Source organism: Pinus tabuliformis, chromosome Q (assembly GCF_031772625.1).
Source record: "Pinus tabuliformis cultivar Carrire ecotype Pingquan chromosome Q, CPIR1, whole genome shotgun sequence".
NCBI classification, from domain to species: domain Eukaryota; kingdom Viridiplantae; phylum Streptophyta; class Pinopsida; order Pinales; family Pinaceae; genus Pinus; species Pinus tabuliformis.
Window position 1 is genome coordinate 788,571 of NC_142296.1, and position 24,841 is coordinate 813,411.

Genomic DNA, 24,841 nt, shown 5'->3' on the forward strand with positions numbered 1-24,841 from the left:
CAATAGATTCTATTTAATGGCGGAAAAGGGAGGTGAGAAGAGGTCATTCATTCACTCATTCTTTGAGAAAGGGAATGCTGCAAGACAAAAGGCACAAACAATAATAAGTTGATTGAGGACTCGGGGGTGACAACTGCAAGAGATATTGTCTGCAACTCGTCTAAAGTTGGGTGGAGAGTTGTCCCCAACACTTTGTTCCGGTTAGTAAGATCATGATGGCGTTACAACCTCGAATCACCAGTAAGATCTATTTTTCTTTCAAGATATTATCAGAACAAAGTGTTCGGGACGACTCTCTATCTCACAACCACCTGATTTAGATCCAATTGATAATGCAAAATATATCTCCCTCCTATTTAACAATGTGTCATTCAAATATATATATATATATATATATATATATATATATATATATTCAAACTTTTAGTTACTTCTTAAATGCTCTAACAATTATTATTATTATTATTTGTTCCTGTTAATTATTCTATTTTTGTTAATTTATATTTCAAAAGATATAATAAGTCCGCCTATTGTCGAGGTTTCTCACAAGGGAAACTAGACCACCGACAATAAAGATAGAACTTCAGTTTTTAGTGCAAACCCAAAATTGTCACTCTCTTTATAGTCTAGCTAATACAAAAAAACAAGAGTACTGTGCATTTATAGCCTCCACCAATGACAAGCACAATAAAGGACACAAGTTGTTGGTTGAAAAAATAAGGCCCAACTATAAAACCTTGAAACTAAATAACATGTGAGTACAAAACAAAAAGAAAAACTTCAGGAAACCTGAGCCATCAAAATTCATCGAAGGACGAAGTTGGAGCCCGAGCGATGACATTAGGATCTAGAGTAAGATGGTTGTCATTTTCAGGAGTTTTTAATGTTCCCAAGTTGGCCATCTAAGTTAACCAGAAAGGTGCGCGGGTGCTTCTGGACGTGTTGGATGTCATTAATGAATACCATGATCTCATTGGGCCAGCTTGTTCCTCTTGGAGAACCCAACCCAACAACATTTTTATCTGCCAGTAAAGGGAAACAAAATGGAAGTATAGTGATGCAGGAAACCCCTGCTTACACCCACAGTATGCATATAAAATGCATCCACACATTTGTCCCAAGTATAGATATGACCTACCAGGTCAAAACTTCATCAATAGTGATGGTTAAGGCCCTTTCCATTATCTCTCTTGTGGAAACATATTAATAGACTAACTCAATAGTCTAAACCCTCATTATCGGGAATCTAATCACCCTTAATCTTCATGTATGACTTTATTAAAGCCTTTCCCTCATGCCTTTCCTATTGGGAATGGTTATCCCTTATAAACCTTTATAAAACCTTGTGGCCGCACATATATACATAACCTTCCCTCTTAACATTGGTTATATATGGTTTTAACACATAAAACCTCTCATCGGCGCTATCTTCCCTTATAACCCTTTTACAAAGGAAATACACTAAAATTCCACTCCAAACCATTTAAGCGGAACTCAAAATTTATACGTCCGCACTTATATTTATTGTCAGGTCCTCCACTCTCCCGTTGCGTTGCTGCTCTGCCAATTCCTGATCGTCGATCTGCCTGATATGCGATCAGCGTTTATCGCTATCGGCTATCGCTTGATCCTTACACGTGATTCTTCCGCTTCCAAATTCTGATTCAACTTGTGTTTACGGACCCGATGGGTTCTCGGTCACATTTGATAAGGCTTTGGGTCTGGCCATACATCGCATGTCGCAATCGCTTCCTCCATTTGAAATATTTCGATGCAATCCCGATTTTCCCCTTCTTGCAATTTAATCCTGGCCGTTGATCTTCCCGATCCAACGGTTGCTGTGCATGGATACTTCACTTCTCCGCCATTCCCACTACTTATGTTTTTACGCTATTTCTTCAGTTTTCTTGTGGTTTTCGAGTTTCTTCAGGATTCTTGTCCTTCTGCCCTCCTGCTGCACGACTCCTTCCTGGGCTTTCCTCTGCATGCTCCTTTGATCATTGTCATTATAGAGCATTATTTGATCCTTTGAATGGCTTCACGATCCATTTATGATTCCATTGAATCATTCCTCTTCTACTCTGTGTGTATTCCGCCGAGTACCGCCTGCATATATTTATTATGCAAATCTATGATTAACACACAATTTATGATTTAATACTCAAAACACACATTTCACACAATCTTGAATTAATCTCTGAATATATAAGCACACAGCAATACAATTCCTCTATCTTGGCCTGATCTTCTGATTACAATGGCCTTTGTTTCATACTCTGCCCGTAGGCTTACAAATCACACTCTCCCTGGCTGGCTAGCTAACTAACCTCTCCAACCTTTCTCTTTTTTTTTTCAATACATCATTAACAGTTTCTTTACAGTTGAGGAACTGTTCCTCAATTACTTTTCAGTTGTTCAACAGTTTCTTCAAACTAATTCCTAACTAATCCTAATCCTCTCATGTTCTCCTACCTTTGAGAAAATTTACAAATATGTCTCACAATATCTAATTAATTCCCATTCTCATTGAAAATCACTCAAAGGCCCAAATATTTACATTAATTCAAGACTTAGGAAACCAACTTCCTCAAAACACAAGACCCCTTATGTCTACTAATATATAATGATATTGTTGGGCTGAATGCTCCTGCATCAAACTCCCAAGGTAGAAAATATCCATGATATCCGGATCATGTGTCTTCAAATGTTGTTAGAAAAAACTCCAGGGTCCAAAACTTTAGTTTGCAACTGCCCAAATGCTTTGCTCCTTTGTTGTTGTTGCATGTCTGCTGCCTTTTGCTTTATCTTTCTCTCCTTGTCAATTAGGTTCATACTCTGGTTGATCATCCTTCCTATTGCTGTCAACCTCCTCCATATGGACTGCTTCATCATCAACTGCCACAATTCTTCAATTCCTTTTTCCAGCACATCTTTGGGCTGGTCCATACTCTGCCTCTTACTTTTTCTTCTTTCTCTCTGCCTCAGGTTGTTGTTGTTGTCCACTAACTCTTCAAATTGTTGTTGGTTACTTCCACCATGTAGTTGTTGGTTCCTTACTTGTTCCTTGCTTGTTCTTGATGCCTCCCTTTCATCCTTACCCTCTTTCACATTTATCTCTGTCTGCACTGAATTCCGACTTTCCAGCATTCTCTCCAACAATTGAACATCTCTGTTCCATGGATTAAATTATTCCATAGAATCTTTTTCTTTCATTTTCATTTGGCTGCTCATCTGTGCCAAATTTCTTCCAGCATATGCAACTATACCTGCACTCATAAAATAATTATTAAAATAGAAAACATAAGGCCTGAGTGCCTCTTCTTCCTTTGGCAACACAGCAGTATGCTGCTCTGGTTTCTCCTCCTCTATCAGCACATCAGTGTGTTGTTTTGAATTCTCAGCAGAATTCACGAGACTGTCAGCTAGTCTCTCTTCCACATCATCTGCTCCAATGATGTCTTCCTATTTTTGTTCATTGTAGTGAACTTCTTCATTCTCATTCAGTTCTGATTTTACAATCTGAACTCTTACCTTTTGGTCTTCTAGCCTTTCTTCCAAAAGACTTAACTCATGCCACAAATTTGCCATCTCGCTTGGAATTTCTCCCAAAATTTTTATACAATCCTCACTATCTTCTTCTTTGTCACAAGCATAACTTACTGGTGACACTATTTCTTCATTCGAAAGGCAATCATCATCATGCTTTGCTTGGCAACTTTTAGCTTCATTCAAGAAAATTCCATAGGATGGTTTGTCTTCTGCAATACCTGCATTCGCACACAATTTGCCAATTTTAAACCCATGAGATTTCATGATCTCAATTGATGATTCAATCATCAAATCCTCCTGTTGTTCCAAGTCCTCTACATGACTCATAAATATTTCGATGGTCTTCTCCTCAATCTCATCAAGTCCTTCACTTGATTGCTTGATATCCTTCTCTACTTCTTCTTTTAGAACATAATTTAGATTATGCCCACTTCTTCCTTCTTTACGACAATATCAAAAAATTGTCCTTCTTCATGTGTTCCACCTGCAATCATACACAAATTATCAGATTTAAAATCATGTGACTCTTTGATCTCACTTGAAGTTTTAGTCTTCAAGTCTTCATCTTCACCCATAACTTCACCCTGTTTTGGTTCACAAATGGATTCTTCCATTTCCAACTCAGCCTCTCTGAGTTCTTCCACCTGCCACTTTACTTGCTTTTGTTGTAGTCTTCTATGTAGCTTAGACCACTTCACTGCCTTTTTCCTCAACGCTCAACCTTGTCTTTGGTTTTCCTCAAGTATCATCCTTGATACATTGAGTTGTTCCTTTATCTCTACAATTTGCTTGTCAAGCTCCTCCTGACTCATCCTCTTGCCATTTGCCTTGGCAACCTCTTTCTTCATCTTTCTTCTGTTGTGGTCTTCCTCAAAACTTCTGCTATGACTATCAGTAGTCATCTTCTTCTCCATCTTCATGAGTTCCTCACTCATTTTCTGTGAGCTGCATTAAAGCTTCTGCAACAACAAGTCCTCCTTGTTGCAACTTACCTCACCAAGCTTTCCTCTGTACTTGGTCTTTTGGCAAGTACTTGGTTCTCTATCTCTGGAACCTCCTTTGAGCGCTTCTCTCTGCTCCTTCTAGGCTTCAACTCAACTGCACCTTTTAAGAACACAACTGTCCTCTTGTATTTCAATCAGCATGAAATACTGGGTTCTGACCACTTCTTCTTTTACTTAGAAAGTCTTACCAACTTCCTTCCTTACCTTAACAATTCTACCACATCCTCTGTGGAATTACCTTTGTGAGCTGCAACAATACCTCTATAGTAACAAGTCTCCTTCTTGCTACATATGCTTCATTAAGGCTGTCTCCTCTGAGATCAGTCTGCTAGCATTTCTCTCGTTCTTTCCTCTTGAACCAATTGGGTACTCCTCGCTCTAGATTGTTACAACCTTCTTATCTTCTTATGCTGTTACCTGTGTGTCAATATTAAAACCACACATTCTCCAATCTTCAAATCAATTTAAAACAAAACATGTCCTCTCACCTTCAAGATCTCTGCATGATCTTGTTCCACCATTCTCCTGCACTTTGAATGGATTGTTCACTATCTTCTTGCATCTACAAGTTCTGCTACACATCACCTTCTGTGTGCTTACTGTTTTTCAGATTAAAATCTGATCTCCCTTGCCTGCATAAACATCTTAAAACATAACTCTGTTCTAAGTTTTCTCAAAGAGCTTTAACTTGCTATGATACCAATTGATGCAGAAAACCCCCACTTACACCCACAATATGCATATAAAATGCATCCACACATTTGTCCCAGGTATAGATATGACCCACCAGGTCAAAACTTCATCAATAGTGATGGTTAAGGCCCTTTCCATTATCTCTCTTATGGAAACATATTAATAGACTAACTCAATAGTCTAAACCCTCATTATCGGGAATCTAATCACCCCTTAATCTTCATGTATGGCTTTATTAAAGCCTTTCCCTCATCCCTTTCCTATCGGGACTAGTTATCCCTTATAAACCTTTATAAAACCTTATGGCCGCACATATATACATAACCTTCTCTCTTAACATTGGTTATATATGGTTTTAACACATAAAACCTCTCATCGACGCTATAGTCCCTTATAACCCTTTTACAAAGGAAATACACTAAAATTCCGCTCCAAACCATATAAGCGGAACTCAAAATTTATACGTCCGCACTTATATTTATTGTTGGGTCCGCCACGCTCCCGTTGCGCTGCTCCTCCGCCGATTCCTGATCGGCGATCTGCCCGATCTCTAATCAGCATTTATCGCTTGATCCTTACATTTGATTCTTCCGCTTCCAAACTCGGATCCGACTTGTGTTTATGGACCCGATGGGTTCGAGGTCACGTTTGATAAGGCTTTAGGTCCGGCCATACATCGCATGTCGCAATCACTTTCTCCCTTTGAAAGATTTTGATGTGATCCCAATTTTCCCCTTCTTGCGATTTAATCCTTGCCGTTGATTTTCCTGATCCGACGACTACTGTGCATGGATACTTCACTTCTCTGCCATTCCAACTACTTATGTTTTTACGTTATTTCTTCAATTTTCTTATGGTTTTCGGGTTTCTTCAGGGTTCTTGTCCTTCCACCCTCCTGCTGCACGACTCCTTCCTAGGCTTTCCTCTGCATTCTCCTTTGATCAATGTCATTACAAAGCATTATTTGATCCTTCGAATGGATTCACGATCCATTTATGATTCCATTGAATCATTCCTCTTCTCCTCTGTGTGTATTCTGCCAAGTACCGCCTGCATATATTTATTATGCAAATCTCTGATTAACACACAATTTATGATTCAATACTCAAAACACACATTTCACACAGTCTTGAATTAATCTCTGAATATATAAGCACACAACAATACAATTCCTCTATCTTGGCCTGATCTTCTGATTACAATGGCCTCTGTTTCATACTCTGCTCGTAGGCTTACAAATCACACTCTCCCTGGCTAGCTGGCTAGCTAACTAGCTAACTAACCTCTCCAACCTTTCTCTTTTTTCTTTTCTTTTCAATACATCATTAGCAGTTTCTTTACAGTTGAGGAACTGTTCCTCAGTTACTTTTCAGTTGTTCAACAGTTTCTTCAACTAATTCCTAACTAATCATAATCCTCTCATGTTCTCCTACATTTGAGAACATTTACAAATATGTCTCACAATATCTAATTAATTCCTATTTTCATTGAAAATCACTCAAAGGCCCAAATATTTACGTTAATTCAAGACTTAGGAAACCAACTTCCCCAAAACACAAGACCCCATATGTCTACTAATATACAATGATATTGTTGTGTTGAATGCTCCTGCATCATATTGGTTGCGGAAACCCTGAAAATTTCCCGTGTTTGGGAGCCAATCAACAACTGTCTCCTAGATTTCCAAATCCAATTATACCTATTTGTCTTGGGTGACTCTTGTTTCAAGGTCACAATTTTGTTCATGGATATGAGCAGGAGTGGAGGTGTGGAATAAGGTTGCAACACACTAAGCTTGAATTTAAGCTATTGACCTATGATTTGGACTACATTCACCATAACCTCATTTAGGGCGCATGCACTAGTGCGACATAACGACCAACAGAGATGAAGGCATGACCAAAGAGAAGCTACACACCAACAAGAGATGAGAGCAAGAGTATAGGGAGGGACCCATAAAACCAAGACTGAGAATTAACCGACAAGAAGGAGAAAAGGGAGAGCGAGGGACAATTGGAGGGATTAATGGTGAAAGAAGAAACATGTGTGAACAAGAGGGAAAATGCCTTTCCTGTCCAAGTGATGACGAGAGACTCCTTCCCATGTAACTGAAATAAATCCCCATCCCCACAAGCACCTTGTTACACTATAAACAAACCAAAATAGACCATAAGGACACAAAAAAACTTGAAACGACGAGTCGAAGGGAGGTTGTCTGCGTTAAGGAAAATCTAATTGCATGGAGAAATCATTGGGCTACATAAAAAGATTTCCAAAAATGTTGACTGATTGTTCGAGTAGACTGTGAAATCTGTGATAGACTTGGGCTAAGGATGGAGGGTCCAACAATGAGGGCCCAATCCTTCCCACACTCTCATCACCTTTGCCAAGACTATACTAGGACAAAAATCCACATTCCTTTGATTGTGCAGAAATTAACTATCAAACTTGCGATTCCAATAAATTGCTCCCGGATTTTGACCAAAAAAACCCATCGGAAAAGCTTTCAAAAAATCTCTTTAACGACAACTCCCATTAAAACTCATCATATTACTTAAAAAATTAAATGCAAAATAGAAAATCTTATCATTCATTCCTCTCAATAATCTAAAATAAATCCATTTAACATAAAAATAAAATAATATATACTTATAATACTAAAAATTCCAATTTCTTAAAATTACAATCCAATCTAAAATCGAGTCGCACCATTTATTTAAATTAAAAGAATCCCAAGGATTTCATTTCCAAAATATATTCACACTATTCATTTATTAAAAAAAAACACAACTGCGGAAAGTAAACGACATTAAAAATATAAAAAAGAATCAAGGATTTCTTTTACTATTTCATTGCAGTTAACAAATAATAAAACATGATCTCAGAGAGTAAAAGGCATCAAACACAAAAGGAAAGTGAGATAGGCTAGAACAACGGGCGATTAAGAGTATTCTTCACGCTGAACAGTCGAACAGCAGATTGAATTGTGGTTGGTCACGGTGTGTGCAAGATGAACAAAGTTTCCATGAATGCTTTCGAAACAGGTACAATCTCAAAGTTCCTGCCCAAGAATGCGATAAATATTTTAGTGGCCTAATAGCCTTAAAACTGCAGGAGTTTACCTCAAGCAACCCTGGTTCGATTCTATGGGCTTCCTTGATAATCCCCCAATGATATGTTCCAGGAGATTTAGTCTCGATCCGGTTCCTGCCTAAAATTCGGTGCATTTTGGGGAAAAAAATTGAAGTTGGGTGCATTAGAGAAAGATAATTGAGAGTGTTTGTGGTGTTGCAGGCGCAGCAGGCGGCAGAGGCGAGAGGCAACTGAGCACATCAATCCCAGCGGCGGAAGGACCCCCCAAACAATCCTTTCTCTACCGCCATCGGTACTTGTGGTCAGGTTTACTTGTTCTCAATGTTGCTATAGGAGGTAACGCCGCTTCGACTTCTTCTTATTCCGTTCGAATCTGAGTATTTTAGACTTAATTAGGGCAATGGGAACTTTGTTACTTGGTAAGAAATCTTGTAGACTTAATCCCGGTTACCCTATTTACAGCCCGTTGATTTCACACATTCTGTGCTGTAGAGAGTTCAACCAAAATTATCTAAAATAATTCTTATGTTGATTTTTTTACACAAAATTAGAACAAGTTGCAGCGTAACCTCAACAGCTTGGTGACCACATTCGGCGATCAAACTTGGCCAAACACCACATTCGGCTATCAAACTTCGCCAAATTTTTCAAAAAGAGGGAAATTGGTAAAATCTCAACCAATGGCGATTAAATTCGCCAGATTAAGCGAATTTGTTCGCCATAAACATGATTCGTGTACATATTTCTAATCTAAGAAAATAGATTCCCAACAAAATTTATGAAAAAATCGGAATTCACCCAATTGGGAGCACGACCATTAAATTCAATATTCCACCAAGTTTCCGGGACATGGGGACGAGGATCATGGGGAGGAGAGAACGGGGATACACAGGAGCGGCCTCTGCAAAGTTCCTCACCAATTTTTAGGAAACGTGGGATGTCAGGCTCTTTAACACAAGGATCCCTGCATACTAAAAATTTAAAACTTATAAATATAAAATATATGATATATCATTGAAATTTTATAATGTAATTGTCTTTATCGTTATATAATATATAACACTTACATTATGAACGGATAAATCAATGAATCATATAACTGAAACAAATTTAAAACGAAAAGCATGATTGAGAAGATTTTTCGGTGAAAATCACATCATAATTCATTTGTCGAGGCGTTTCGAACCAACAAGTGTGGTTCATCGTTAGGACAAGTTGAAGAACCACACCATGGCAGCAAAGTGTAGTTCATCGTCAGGACAAGTTGAAGAACCACACCATGGCAGCGATTTAAATAGAGAGAGCAGATCATCCAACGGCTATATCGGCTATATCTGACCACAAAACTCTGAGGGATAGGGATAGGGAAATTCAGTGAATTCAAAAGTTAGTTTTGTTAAATTTATTACTATATTTGATTAAATTTAACTATTTATATTTAATGAGAATAAACTAATAATAGACTTATTATTAAAGCTATATAGAAGAATACAAACTAATATTATTAAATAAATTAAAATTGTTTATTAAAGGCTCAACTACTTAGTTAGAGTAAAATTATTTTAAAGTTATTAGTTCTTATTCATTTATATTAAAGTTATAAAGGGAACATCATTCTTTACATTTTTCTTCATTAAGGTGAAACTTATTATATTAATTATTACATTAAACTAATAATTAACTAAGTCCTAATTTAACTTTATATAATTAATGAGTATAAAATAATAGATTTATTATTAATGCTAAAGCCATATAAATACAAATTAATATTTATTCATATTAAAGGAAATACTAAGTTTTTTTTTTTTACCATAAAGGTTAACCTACTTAGATAGTTAGAAAGTTGACTCAATACTAAAATGAAGGGTCTAACAGAATTGAAAAGGGGCAATTTCTTAATTAAAAATTATTTTAAGGTTATTAAGGAACTACTGAGAAAGAAGATGGCAGTTTCTAATTAGTTAAATCCAAGAATGAATATTCATTAATTTATATTAAAGTTTAAATGGGATAATTGGCATCATTCTTTAAAATTCCTTTATTAAGGTAAAAAATATTATGTTAATAATGTTAATTACTAAGGCTTAAAAAGATTCTTACTGCCTCTATAAATAAATATCTTATTATAATAAGAGAACAAGTAATGTTAAAAAGGTTAAATAATTACTAAAATCAAAGAGCAGAGAAGGGATAAAGGACAACACAAGGTCAGAAGACGAGAGAAGATCACAATAAAGGAACAACACGAGGGGCGTGGGCAGCGCAGGAGCGGGGGCAGGGCGGGGGCGGCTAGGAAGAAAGGGCAAGGATCCAACATCTGCTAATCTTCCAGCCGTCATCCCTATTGAGATTTCTCGGCCTTTTTTCAATTTCTATGGCCTCCCTAAACTTCCAGTGATGAAAAGGGGCAATCTTGGCAATAACACGGGCCTCCTCAATGCATACGTGATGCTTAGTTTTTTCCGCGTGTTCTGCCAGGGCGGAAGACTGGGTCCTCCCATGTTTTATGTCGGCTGAGTGTTCATGAATCCTTTGATTAATAGAGCGCCCAGTCTCACCAACATAGGGGGTCCCATAGGAACAAGGAATAACATAGACACCTTTCATGTCCTTGGGGTCGATGGGGTCTTTAATAGATCTAAGAGAGCTACGGATGGTGTTAAGGGGTTTAAACGAAGAGGGCACATTATGCCTCCTGAGTGTTCTCATATAATCATACATCATACATGTAAGTTTGTAATTGTATAGTGTAACCACTAACAATGTACAATGAAAATAAATGTTTAAAGTTGTAAACCATATTGAAGTTCCAACTATGAACATTGAATACTGAATATTGAAATAAAAGTCAAGTCTGATACATCAAGAGTCAAATTTTTATAGAGTCCAGTCTAATATACCATATATCAAGATTCAAAATAAACTGAAGTCTACAACTGAAGTTTGAAACAAAAAAACAAATAAGTTAATAACATATGAACATATCAAATGATAAATGTGCATAATTGCTCAAGGTAATGCCTCACTAGCCTCTGCATCCAACTGCTGCATGAATAAATTAGGATCAACCATGTCACCATCTGAATCAGAATCACTTGCATTTTCAAACATGCTAAGTGGCACACCAACCAACCCCATCTGTGTCTCATCAAGTCTCTCCTCCATATCTACCTGTGCATCATCCTCTGGATCAACATCCCATCGTGTCGCTGGTCCCTTCAAATACTCAGGTGTCTCCCTATGCTCAAGACGTAGGGCACTGTGCACAACAACTAACTCCTCATCTCTTCTAGAGGTAAGCTTGTTCCTCTTGATAGAGGGGATGAAGCTATATGTGGACCAATTCCTCTTTGCTGTAGAGGAACTAGCAATCTTAGACAACAAACTCATAGCTAGATGTTTGAGCTCTGGAGCACCATTCTCCACCAACCAATCGGTTCATCTTGGGCTAGATCTATGTGATCTGCTCGAGCACCACGTGTGTTGAAGTGGCCACTAAGAGATGCAAATTGAACAAACTGTCTTCAAAATTTTGTCCCTTCCTCCTCATTGTACATCTTTGCAATTGCATCTAGGAAGCCATTCTTTACCTCAGGATCATCAATAGGAGGCACTCTCCTAGGCCTTTCAACATACCATTTTGGGTTTAATGCATATGCTGCCATGTGCAAAGGTGTGTTCATGCGATCCCACCTACGCTAAATGGTGGGTCGAATCTGGGATGTATAGAACTCTAATGAGGGCTTCCTCTGCTGAATGGTTGCCTGTAACGAATGACCTCCACAATAGGGCCCAAGAATGACACCAAATAAGAACAATTTGCCCACCAATCATTATCCAACTCCTGAAGCTTGACCTTCTTCCTCGAGTTTGTCTTTGATTCTGACAACCTTTCCCACTCTGGACTTTGTTGACGGTGCTAGACCCGCCAACATGTCAAGGGATCTCCCCGGTAAGAAGTCCCAACTAGACCTCAGACTGTTTGGTGTAGGAGTCTCAGTAGTGGGTAGTACGGTATTGCCTTGATTGCGGTTGCGCGCAGAGGTAAATAAGATGTCCTTGTTGGTAGCAAGGGTGTGACCTTGCAACAAGTCAAGGAAGGTGCATGAAAGGCTCTAACACACGGAAGGGGGAGTGAGTGCGCCCCTTAGAAACCTGTGATGGGTGGTCTGGAAGTGTGTGCGCGAGTAGCGAACAGACCTCTGTTTCATTAAAGTCTTCCATGCCCTGCATGAGCGCATGGAAGTCATCTAAGTGCTCAGGCCAGGCCACTTCGTCTTCACCGTCATACGTGAGTTGTGACAAGTGATCCCATAACTCCCTCTCGACGTGAAAGATATGTCCGTTGGACAAACATTTCGGAGGGTGAACTATAACAAACTCCATGGTAGATGTGCGAAGATTCAAAACAGAGGATGAGGGCTTAGCTTGTCATGTGGCCCTCCTTCCAGCGCCAAAAAAGTTGACGGTGCTGGACCCGCCAACATGTCAAGGGATCTCCCCGGTAAGAATTCCCAATTAGACCTCAGACCGTTTGGTGTAGGAGTCCCAGCAGTGGGTCGTACAGTAATGCCTTGACTGCGATTTCGCACAGAGGCAAGTAAGATGTCCCTGTTGGTAGCAAGGGTGTGATAGCTGCGGTGAGTCAAGGAAGGTGCATGAGAGGTTCTAACACATGGGGAGTGAGGTGAGTGCACCCCTTGGAAACCTGTAATAGTACTCGGCTTGGAAGGGAACACGAGCAAATATGCATCACCAGCTGGAAAGCAAGATAGCGAGCAATCCAAAGTGATGTTTAAACCAACAACACATCTGCAACAAGATTCATACAATTGCATACAAAATAGTTCATACACAAATGCGTAAGTTAAATAACATACATTGCTACAACAACCAGAATAGTCCAACTACAATAACAACATATGCATGTACATGTGCTGGCTCTGTTATATTAAGAAATGTAAGTTCTAGTCATACAATACAACCATGTTCGACCACTAGTTCCAATAGTGGAACGTTACAGCGACAATCGCCTACTCCTCCAAAGAGATATACTAGCTCTGCGCAGTGGAGAAGCCAAGGCGCATTACAATACTGTCCAAGCTTTCTCTAAGATACTCCTATCGAAGCTTGGCTGACCAAAAGCCCATACAATGAGTTATGAGGGACTATTTATAGCAAAGGGTGGGGTGGCCCTTGACATTCCCCTTTGTGACAGTTCATCTACCCTCATGACTCTTCATCTACTCTATGACTGTTACATTCAACTATCGACACTTGAACTTCCACTTGACAAGACGTTACATTACAATGCACATGTACCCATGTGAGACAAAATGGCTTGAGCAAGCCATGCAAGACATCACTGACACTCGGACCATTGTGGTGAGACCAACTCTTTGACATCCTTGTGATGGTCGATGGTGGCGAACTGATGCCAAGCTTGGTCGTCCATGATGGTGTCCATGCGCTCAATGGTGACATCTTGCTGAAGCGAACTCTTGCCTCCGTTGCATCCAGGTACACTGATATGGCTCCTCCATCCAACTCGTCTGATAGCATGCGCATGGTCGTCCTGGGTGCGACTGGATCGACAACATGTTCATGCATAGTGTATGCGCTGATCTCCAAGTGTGTGTTGGTGACCATGTGCATCAACTTGTCGAAGTACATGTTTAGCTCAGTTGGACTTGCTTCTTGTCTTCGCCTCAGTGAGTGTGCCAAATGAGTTGGATCGCATGCGTGCACACAATTGACATGCATGTTGCTGAATTCCCTTGCATGCGATCAACAACACTGCTCACCTTGTCTGCTCCGTGCCAGTTGCTAGGATGGATCTATAACTTGTACGGGCGCAGTTTCATCCGTGAGTGCATGTCACCCCCCTGCTGTACTTGTTCCTACTACAAGTCATTCTCTCGTCTATGCAACTCCTGTTCTTCCTTGAGTTGTTGCTTCAGCACATGCAACTCCTTCTCTGTTTCGTTCTCTGCGTTAGCGCGATCTTCATCTCGCGTCGTCACCTCATAGCCTGAGTCTCCAAAGTTGCTTTCATCACAAGTGGATTTGCTTGAGCTTGCAACTTTGTTCCACCTCTGTGTTGTCAACAACCTTCCTTCGCATTCGTTGCATCCGGTATGCTGCCTTTAGCTGCTGTTGATGGTGCTGCCATCATATCTTGATGTCCTTGTCTATGAACAACTTGATGTCTTCGTGGGTAGGCAAGTTCATCCCCAAGTGTGCTCTGAACGGTGTCTTCGACTCTGCTCTCCTTGAAACCATTGTACCTATGCTACTGAGAGGTAGATGAACACCTGCGATACCTGGAGACAGGGCAACATTCATGGCATGCAATTTGTCAGTCGAAAACCAAAACGAACTTGAGAACTAACTTGCAACATACTTGTGTGACTGATCATGAAGGTTGCGCAATTTCTGCCGGGAGGTCGGGAGACTGATTGCCAAAACTGCGCAAGGCACAATCCGGGCTGTCAGGAGGCTGACTGACTGCTCGAACTGCGCAATGCATAGTCCATCATGGTCTGCTGAGGACTGAAACTGTGCAATGCGCAATTTTAGTTAGTAGTGACATGCAACCAGCAAACTACATTGCGCAGTTTTAGGGGCCCACAGGGTACTGCCTCTAAGAATTGCGCAATGCGTGCCTGGAGGTCAGTGCCTGGCTAGACTTGCGCAATTTCTGGAGGGAAGGCAGAGCCTTCGCTTCCGGAAATGCACAGTGTTAGCCGGTCAAGGCATGGTCTGGGCCAAGGAAGCCTAGTTCGACCAACGAGCGACTGAAAACATGAGAAGTGTGAATGCATGATGAGATGAGTGCAAACAAGAGTGAATGATCATTCATGCAAACAACAAGCACATCATTCAGAAAACGGGAAAATATGCATATGTGTGAAGCGAGTCGCCGCAACGGCAACCGTCCGTGCACAAACAGTTTCATGCATGCCACAGCAGTGAGATGTTGACGAAAACTGAAACGGTGCTAGTATGCATGTAAATGACAACAAGCGTTCACTGAAATCAAGCAGACAACACTCACACAACGCAGAACACAAAAAGTGACAGAAATGCAACATAAGACATGGAAGGCGGGCTAACCCCAAAACCGCTGAGCTGAATGTGCCGACGACTCCTAGATGCAATGTGGGATGTCAGAGTTGCAAGGTCGATGCGAGGAATGAGCTTTGCAACATCTGGTTCATGAGTTTTGATAAAATCGAAGATGCAGCTGCTAAAAGTGGATCCCTCAATCAAGGGATGCCTTTGCATGCTGCCTTGGGAGAAGCAGCCCATGCATGCAAATTAATTTTTCTCGGTCCCGGAAGGAAACGGTCAACCTCAACTGCACATGCAACAGTTTGCTCAGCTGGGAGGAAAAAATGCGCATTTCTGGGAGGGAGCTGGGCTGGCTTCCCAGAGGGATTGCACAATTTTTGGGCAAAGTAGCTGACTGCTGCCCATAATTGTGCAATTTTTGGGCTGAGCAGTCCTGCTAGGAGGAATTGCGCAATGCCCAACAGGTTGCCAGACAGAATTGCATAATTTCTGGAGGGAAGGCTGGTTCCCCTCCAAAATTGCACAATTTCTTGAGGGAGTTGCTCAGCCTGCAGTTGGACCAAGTCCGGTGAAACAACCTGTGAGGGGGATGCAACAAGTTTTGATGGACAGGCTGTCATTCTGCAAGAAAATCACTGAAGCTTGTGTACTTGACAAGGCAAGACATGCTATTGTGAAAGGTTGGTAGGGAGGCTCCAAAACGAAGCTAAGGCAAAATTTTGGAGGGTGGTTGTAGCTGCTACAACACTTGGCGACACACTGGTAGAACTCCAGCTCTCTGAATGGACCTTGTTTGTGAAAAACAAGTCTAACACCTCCGGAAGTATTGTTCAGTTCTCAGTTCGTCTTGGTTTCCACACTTGCTTGATTGTAAGATGTAGCATTTGCCAAGCTCTTGGTCGATTGACACACATTCCAAGCCAAATCAACATAGTTGTTTCGATTGGGGTTGAGAGGTATATTGGTGCACAAGCAGTATAGTCGTCAAAGTCTTAGTTTCATCTCTGGTGTTGCCCTGCTGCCCGCAGGCCTGGATAGTACCCCAACGGAGTCACTCAGGAACACAAGTATTGCTCCGCTGCCAGCGAGCCTGGTTAGTACCCCGACAGAGTTATTTGCATCACCTCTCTGTGCAGGAAGCCTTTCTCTTCTTTTGCTTTATTCATTTTCATTTTTTCATTTTTCACTTTTCGTTATTTTCATTTTTTTCATAACTGTGCATAACACTTATTCATTTCAGAGGCGGAAGAGGGATCCCGACTTATTGAGAGCAGAAGAGGTTTTTCCTTTAGAGAAGTAGTTTATTATATACCTCTGATGTGCCTGTTAAGGTTTTCCCCCTCACCTTACTCTACTTGACTGAGCTGACAAGGGTTAACCCAAAAACAACTGACTAGAGTAGGTGACACTAGTTAGCGCGCAAGCGTTGTGTTCACCAAGGTTCATTTCGAACAGTACATATTTTCCATCGATGTATCATGGACTAAAAGTAACAAGTTCTTCATACAGAGGCAGGATGACAGATAACCAAGTAGTGATAGCTGCACAAGGCCTCTTGTACTTTACCCAACTTGTTTCAAGAGTCATGCATGGTTTCATGCGAAACTAACCTATGAACGAAAACAAGCAAACAAACAACAAAGCAAAGCAGAAGCAGAAGTAAATGCAAAAGCAAAGTGAGTAAGCAAACAAGCAAGTAGACAAATAAGCAAACAAAGCAAGAAAACAAACAAGCATGCAAGCAAGCAAATTGAAAGCAAACACTACTCCTACTCCTAAGCTAACGGTGCATGGGCTTGATCACGTGAAGTGATATTTCCAATGCAACCATCGACGCATTGGTTGACCCATGTTGGTGAAGGCTTCGTCCGCGAGCAACCCAGTTGTGCGAACCAACATACATGAAAGATATAACAATGAAGACAGACACACTCCAAGCTTACAAGCGTCCATGGAAAAAAATGAGTGAAAGAGCATGACATGCAGTTCGTGGAGATACCATGATGCTGTGTGACACTACGTGCAGGTGTTAAGCACACATACACTCTTGATTGTGACATGCAAGCACACGTGAGGAAGGTAAACCACTTACGTTGCGCAAGTGTGCTTGCTGAGTAAGATTCCTCCAATGCATGAGCGATGGGATCGTGTAGTTCAAGTGGAGGAGATGAAATCTGAGTGTTGGATTGATCTTCAATGCATACAGATGAGTGATGAGGAACCTTGCATGTTTGAACAATTTCCTGATGAGAAGTGAAACCAACCTCAGGACAGCGAGGGCTTGACATAACCATCAGCTCGGGCTGAAGTGCCTCGACAGTCTGGGGGGTTTCGAATTCGTTGACAGATGGATCATCGTAGACCAGTGACTTAGACGGATTAACAACGAGTGAATCAACATCGTGATCGGATGATGAGGTAAAGGGATCACGACAACCAAGATTAGAAAGCTCAGGATGTTGGTCGGCATCCTCATGATTCGATGAATCGCACAGAGGGGTAGATGAGAAGCAAGAATGTTCATCCTCTGCGTTTCCGGAAAAGATAGATGAAAAATCAAGTGGATGTTCAAAGAATGATTGTTCCTCTCTGTTGTTAGATGATGGACTGACATCCGGTGTGTCTTGTGAATGATTAACAATGGGTGCTTCCGTGGACGGAGATACACATGAAAAATCCGGGATGGTAGGATCACCAAGGAGGTTAGGAAAAAACGGAGGAGGTACGAACATACAGGGATGGTCCTCTGCTTCTGGTGGATGTTCAAGCTCCCAGTCATGCTCTTCATGAATGTCAGTGCATGTTGGTTGTGCAACACCAACTCCGTCGATAGATCGATCCTCGTTCAAAACAGGTGTAAAGTTCGGAACGAAAGAACACAAGGAAGTGTCATCTGGAGGATTATCCCAGTTCGAAGACGGAGGTTGAGGTACAAAATACATGTGACAAGGTATGGGACTCACAACCAAGTCTGCGCAAAAATCAGAAGGAGCAATGTCGGGAGGATGTGATGGTTGAACAGATGTGTGTGCATGCTCTCCCACATCACTCTGCGATGGTGGAGCTGTTTGATGAGGGGACGACGGACAGTCACTTGTGACAGCGACCGTGTTTGTCTGTGATTGCGCAGCTCCATCACCGAAGTATGCTGAGCGGGGTTTAAGCTTGAACTTCTTCTTGGGATTGACAGATTGGATAAGGCAGTATTCAAATCTATCCATGAGATACTGAAATTTCATCTAACTTTTTGGGGCTTCAAACATGAATAGACGGAAGTGCTTCGAAAACTCCATAGGTGATTCGTGTGGGGCCTTCCGTTGTTTTAACAATTTTTTATCAAGCACTTCCGGATCAAAATGGTGGAAAAAAGATTCGATTCGATTGCTGAACTGATTGAATGAGTGCATGGAGTTATGAGGTAGTGTGCCACACCATTGTGATGGGTGGTCTCGAAGTGTGTGCGTGAGTAGCGAATAGACCTCTGTTTCATTAAAATCTTCCATGCCCTGCATGAGCGCATGGAAGTCATCTAAGTGCTCAGGCCAAGCCACTTCGCCTTCACTGTCATACGTGAGTTGTGACAAGTGATCCTAGAACTCCCTCTCGACGTGAAAGATATGTCCGTTGGACAAACATTTTGGAGGGTGAACTATAACAAACTCCATGATAGATGTGCGAAGATTCAAAACAGATGATGAGGGCTTAGCTTGTCATGTGGCCCTCCTTCCAGCGCCAAAAATGTTGACGGTGCTGGACCCGCCAACATGTTAGGGGATCTCCCCGGTAAGAAGTCCCCGGTCAAGGCACAATCCAGGCCAAGGCAGCCTAGTTCGGCCGACTGAAAACATGAGAAGTGTGAATGCATGATGAGATGAGTGCAAACAAGAGTGAATGATCATTAATGCAAACAACAAGCATAGGGTTCAGAAAACGAGAAAGCATGCATGTGTGTGAAGCGAGTCGTTGCAACAATGACCGTCCGTGAAAAAACAATTTCATGCATGTGACAACAGTGAGATGTTGACGATAACTGAAACGGTGCTAGTACAAGCTAGTATGCATGTAAACTACAACAAGCGTTCACTGAAATCAAGTAGACAACACTCACACAACGCGAAACACAAAAGCGACAGAAATGCAACACAAGACATGGAAGGCGGGCTTACCCCAAAACAGCTGAGCTGAATGTGCCGACGACTCCTAGATGCAATGTGGGATGTCAGAGCTACAAGGTCGATGCAAGGAATGAGCTTTGCAGCGTCTGGTTTATGATTTTTGATAAAATCGAAGATGTGATGCGCATGCCACAAATCTAGGAATATTGACACTTGGTGGGAGGTTTCTAAAATGATCCTTGCATGCAACCTCCAACTGCTAAAAGTAGATCCCTGAATCAAGGGATGCCTTTGCATGTTGCCTTGGGAGAAGCAGCCCATGCATGCAAATCAGTTTTGCTCGGTCCTGGAGGGAACCGGTCAACTCAACTGCACATGCAACAGTCTGTTCCGTTGGGATGAAAAAATGCGCATTTCTGAGAGGGAGCTGGGCTGGCTTCCAAGAGGGATTGTGCAATTTCTGGTAGAGTAGCTGACTGCTTCCCAGAATTGCGCAATTTCTGGACTGAGTAGCTGACTGCTTGTTATATACCTAGGGGGGATAATATGGGGTACCAAGGGAGGTACCCAAGGTAATAATGTAATAATGGGATGGGCCATAGTAATAAATAAGGTGGTTAACCCATATCATGTAAGGGACCACAAGTAGTTAATAATAATGTAATGGGCCCATGGTATTAGTTTGATGGTATGAGGGAACCATGGTAATGATCCATGGTATTGTATGTATGAGGCCTATATAGAGGCTAGAGACTCCACATGGAGAGGAGAGTCAAAGATTATTGTATGAACAGGCATATGGCTTGTGGAGTGTTCTCCTTCCTTAAGGAGTGAATGTATGGTGTTGCCATACCTTAAGGGTTTGATCAATAAAGAATCATTTCACATTATTTCTGGGTTTATTTGCATTATCTTACATTTTTATATCAGATCTATAGTATTTCCGGGTTAGATCTATAACAAGTGGTATCAGAGCTATAACAAGTGGTATCAGAGCTACAACAAGTGGAATCAGAGCTATACCAAGTGGTATCAGAGCTACAACAAGTGGTATCAGAGTTATGACAAGTGGAATCAGAGCTATACCAAGTGGTATCAGAGCTATAACACTGCTCCCTAGAATTGCGCAATTTCTGGGCTGAGCAGTCCTGCTGGGAGGAATTGCGCAATTTTTCCAGTGAACAGTGACAGGCAAATTTGCGCAATTCTGGAGCCCAGTAGGCTGCCAGACAGAATTGCGTAATTTCTGGAGGGAAGGCTAGTTCCCCTCCAGAATTGCGCAATTTCTTGAGGGAGCTGCTCAGCCTACAGCTGGACCAAGTCCGGTGAAACAACTTGTGAGGGGGATGCAACAAGTTTTGATGGACATACTGTCATTCTGCAAGAAAATCACTGAAGCTTGTGTACTTGACAAGGCAAGACATGCTGCTGTGAAAGGTTGGTAGGGAGGCTCCAAAACGAAGCTAAGGCAAAATTTTGGAGGGTGGTTGTAGCCGCTACAACAAGCCTATACAATGAGTTATGAGTTTCTATAAATAGCAAAGGTGGGGTGACCCTTGACATTCCCCTTTGTGACTCTTCACCTACCTTCATGACTCTTCAACTACTACATGACTGTTACATTCTCCTATCGACACTTGGTATTTCACTTGTACAACATGTTTACATTACAACCTGCACATGTACCCATGTGAGGCAAAAATAGGCTTGAGTAAGCCATGCAAGACATCACTAAGACTCAGACAGCTATGAGAAGACTAACTCTTCGACATCCTCGCGATGATCGACGATGACGAACTGATGCCAAGCTTAGTAGTCTGTTATGGTGTCTGCGTGCTCTATGGTGACATCCCTCTGAAAGCGAACTCTTGCCTCCACTGCATTCGGGTACACTAATTTGGCACCTCTGTCCAACTCGTCTGATAACATGCGCATCATAGTCTTGAGTTCAGCCGGACCAGCAACACATTGATGCATAGTGTCTGCGCTGATCTCCAAGTCTGTGCTGGTGGCTACGTGCGTCAACTGATCAAAGTACATGTCCAGCTCCAGTCGGACTTGGTTCTTTGATTTCGCCTTGGTGAGTGTGCGAATGGATGGGATCGCATGTGTGTGCACAATGAAATCCATGCTTTTGAACACCTGTGCATGTGAAGCCTACAAACTGGTGATGAACTGCAGGAGTTCTTCATAGTTCTAGATTTGACTCTGGATGCGTGCCTTCAACTCTACTGCCTTTGGCTTCATCATCTTTGGCAAGTGCAATGGGGCTCTTTTGTACCTCATTGTCCATGTTTGCATGTGATCGACAACAATGTGCAAATCTGACAAGATGCGTGATCTCCTAGTAGAGCGCTGCTACCAATCGTTGAGATGGACAACTGACTTATGCACGGTGACAAATCTGGAGTACAACTTCTGCATGACTGTCTCAAGAGACGATACTTCATCTAGTATTGCTCTCCTCAACTCTGCTCTAGCAGACGCTGTAACTTGCTCTCTTCCTTGCTTGGGCGCTTGTAAGTTGTAACTCCTTAGCTATGCGCTTGTTCTCAGCGATCAAGAATCTAACACTCAAGCTGGTGGCTTCGACATATGCTTTGGTAGCATCGGCGAACGCGGTTGGATGTTTGCGCACATCGGACGCGATCACTCACTCTTCAAACTGCGCAAGAGATACATGGACATCCGGAGTAGGCACTCTGTGCGACTGCACAACTTTGTGTTGTGACTTGTCGAAAGATATGTTGTGCATATCTGCTTCTGGATTGTCTTCAAGGATTTCTGTGTCTCCTTGATTTCTTGGGACTTGCTCTGCTTCCGGATTTGGTGAAGCTGGTGGGGTGACCTCTTGGTTTTTAGGCATGAGGTCAATATCCTGATCTGACTCTGGCTAAACCATATCCGTGTCCATCTGCTCTAGCATCTGTTCAATCTCTTGAGCCAAGTCTTGCTCCTGCGACTCTGCGACTACTCACCCTGTCTGCTATGTGCCTACTGCTCGGATGCATCAATAACCTATTTGGGTGCAATTTCATCAATATGTGCATGCTGCGCCTCCTGTTGTACCTGTTCCTGTTGCGCTTCCTTCTCTCTTTTGCGCAACTCTTGTTCTTCCCTGAGTTGCCGCTTCAACTCCTGCAACTCCTGCAACTCCTTTTCTGTTTCCTCCATCTTCTGTTTCTCCCTTTGCCTTTGCGCGATCCTCCTGTCGCGTTGTCGCCTCTTAGCCTCAATCTCCAAAGTTGCTTTCAACACAAGTGGATCTGCTTTGAACTTGCAGCTTTGATCCACCTTTGCGCTGTCAACAACCTTCATCTTGCCTTTGTCACGCGCAGGTATGCTACCCTCTGCTGCTCTCTGAGGTGTTGCTGCCTTCTGCTTTGCTAACCACTCTACAACTATGCTGATCGGTTCATTGAGCCTTGAGAAGTGATAGCAGTATCTTCATGGGTCTTCCTCAGGCCAATGACACACCCCGTGGATTCAAGGATGTTGCGCTCTCGAACAATGGTCCTTCACTAAGCAATGCGGGTCATTCTAATTGAAACTTTTGGTGCCAAAGGTGAATCTCTTGAATTCCTTCGTCTCAGCCTTAGCATGCTTGAGATTCCGGATCTCATACAACCCAATCCGCAAAGGAAGAGTGGGCCAAGGTGCCTTCTTCTTCTTGTGTAGTCTTGTTGACAACCCTGTCGAGATGTGATATGACACTTCTTGCATGACGAGCTTGTCCATGGAAAAATTCGGTAAAACATGCAGAGCCTTCTCCGCGCTGTACATTCGTATGAAGGTGCCAAGGGGTGAGGCATACCAATCTGCTATGTCGATCAATGCCTCCATCGCTTCCTGTGACATGCAAGGTGGATCTTGCTCGAATATCATCTTGTATACCAGGGTGACGAAGTGGTCTGATAACTGTATGATGACTCCACGGAAGCTGCATTCGAAGAACAACCTGCAATAAGTGTGCACAAAGGTTTCCGAAGGTGTCCATGCCCAACCCAAGCCTGGGAACTGCTGACAGGCACAGACTGCATCAAGTATGTAAGCAGACATGTATATCTTTGCTTGCTGACCTTTGGGCGGATGTCGGGCTTCTGTCACCTGTTCCTTCAACTTGAAAGCGAACATGTCGAACTAGTTGCAAGGTCTTCCTTCGCTCGCCAGTTGATCCAACACAATCACCCAACTCTGCTGGAAGTTTTCTGTGCTTTCTTGGTCGTATAAATGGCATGCAAAGATGACCAAGAGCTGATATGCCTTGCGCAATGTCCTTGTCTTATAAATCTGGCTGGGTGTTGTCCTGAACTTTGATGGCTCTTTCACTGAGCTCTTCAAGATGTCTCTTGAGTTTGCACTGTTGTTGGGTCTGGTGAAGGGTGTATCCATCGTGATCACCAACACTGGCAAGTGATACATCTCCTAAAAATCCTTCGCCATGAAGGTAGCAAGTTGTGTTCCACTAACATTGCTCAATACCGTTGTCTCTGGGTCAGTATGCGAGACAATCCAGTGGATCATGTCCGCGCATGGAAACGCGGGATACCTGCATGCAATCTAGTACAAGCCAGACTCGTGTATGTTGACATAAACCCTGCGGTCTTCCAGGTTCTCCTCAAATGCGCCTGAAAATGTGTCATTGATGTCCCGCCATTTCATCTTGATCTCCTTGTCTATGAACAACTTAGTGTCTTCATAGATAGGTAAGCTCATAGACACTTGCTCAACTGCATCTCCAGTTGCACTCTCAACGGTGTCCTTTGACCCTGCTCTCTTGGAAGCCATTGTACTTGTACTACTGAGAGACAGACGAACACTTGTGATACCTGGAGACATAGCAACACTCATGGCAAGCAATCTGTCAGTTGAAAACCAAAAGCAAATTGAGCACCGTCATGCAACACACCTGGGTGATTGACTAGAAAGATTGCGCAATTTTAACTAGGAGGCTGGGAGACTGACTGTCAAAATTGCACAAAGCACAGTCCGGACTGTCAGCGGGCTGACTGATTGCTGAAACTGCGCGATGCACAGTCCAACTTGGCCTGCTGAGGACTGAAACTGCACAGTTTCAGTTAGCAATGATTGCAACTAGCAAATTGCATTTGCGCAATTCCTGGGGCTAGCAGAGCACTGCCTCTCAGAATTGTGCAGAGCAAGCCTGAAGGCTAGTGTTGGGCCAACTTTGCGCAATTTCTGGGAGGAAGGCAGAGCCTTCACTCTTAGAAATGCGCATTGCAAGCCGGGCAAGGTAAGGTCCGGGCCAAGGCAGCCTAGACCCGCCGACGGGTGATTGAAAACATGAAAAGG

At 42.3% G+C, this 24,841-nt stretch overlaps 1 protein-coding gene across 2 annotated transcripts in view; it reads left to right on the top strand.

Annotated features, from left to right (window-relative positions):
• Positions 1-8,099: 8,099 nt before the first annotated feature.
• Positions 8,100-24,841, top strand: part of LOC149217963 (uncharacterized) — a 126,488-nt gene continuing 109,746 nt past the window's right edge. The window contains exons 1-2 of one of the 2 annotated variants that reach the window (XM_089383704.1): positions 8,100-8,290; positions 8,541-8,675. In XM_089383704.1, the coding sequence (XP_089239830.1) occupies positions 8,257-8,290; positions 8,541-8,675 (169 nt within the window). In that variant the 5' untranslated portion in view covers positions 8,100-8,256. The remainder of the gene's footprint in view (positions 8,291-8,540; positions 8,676-24,841) is intronic. The other variant, XM_089383703.1, reaches the window with a different exon arrangement.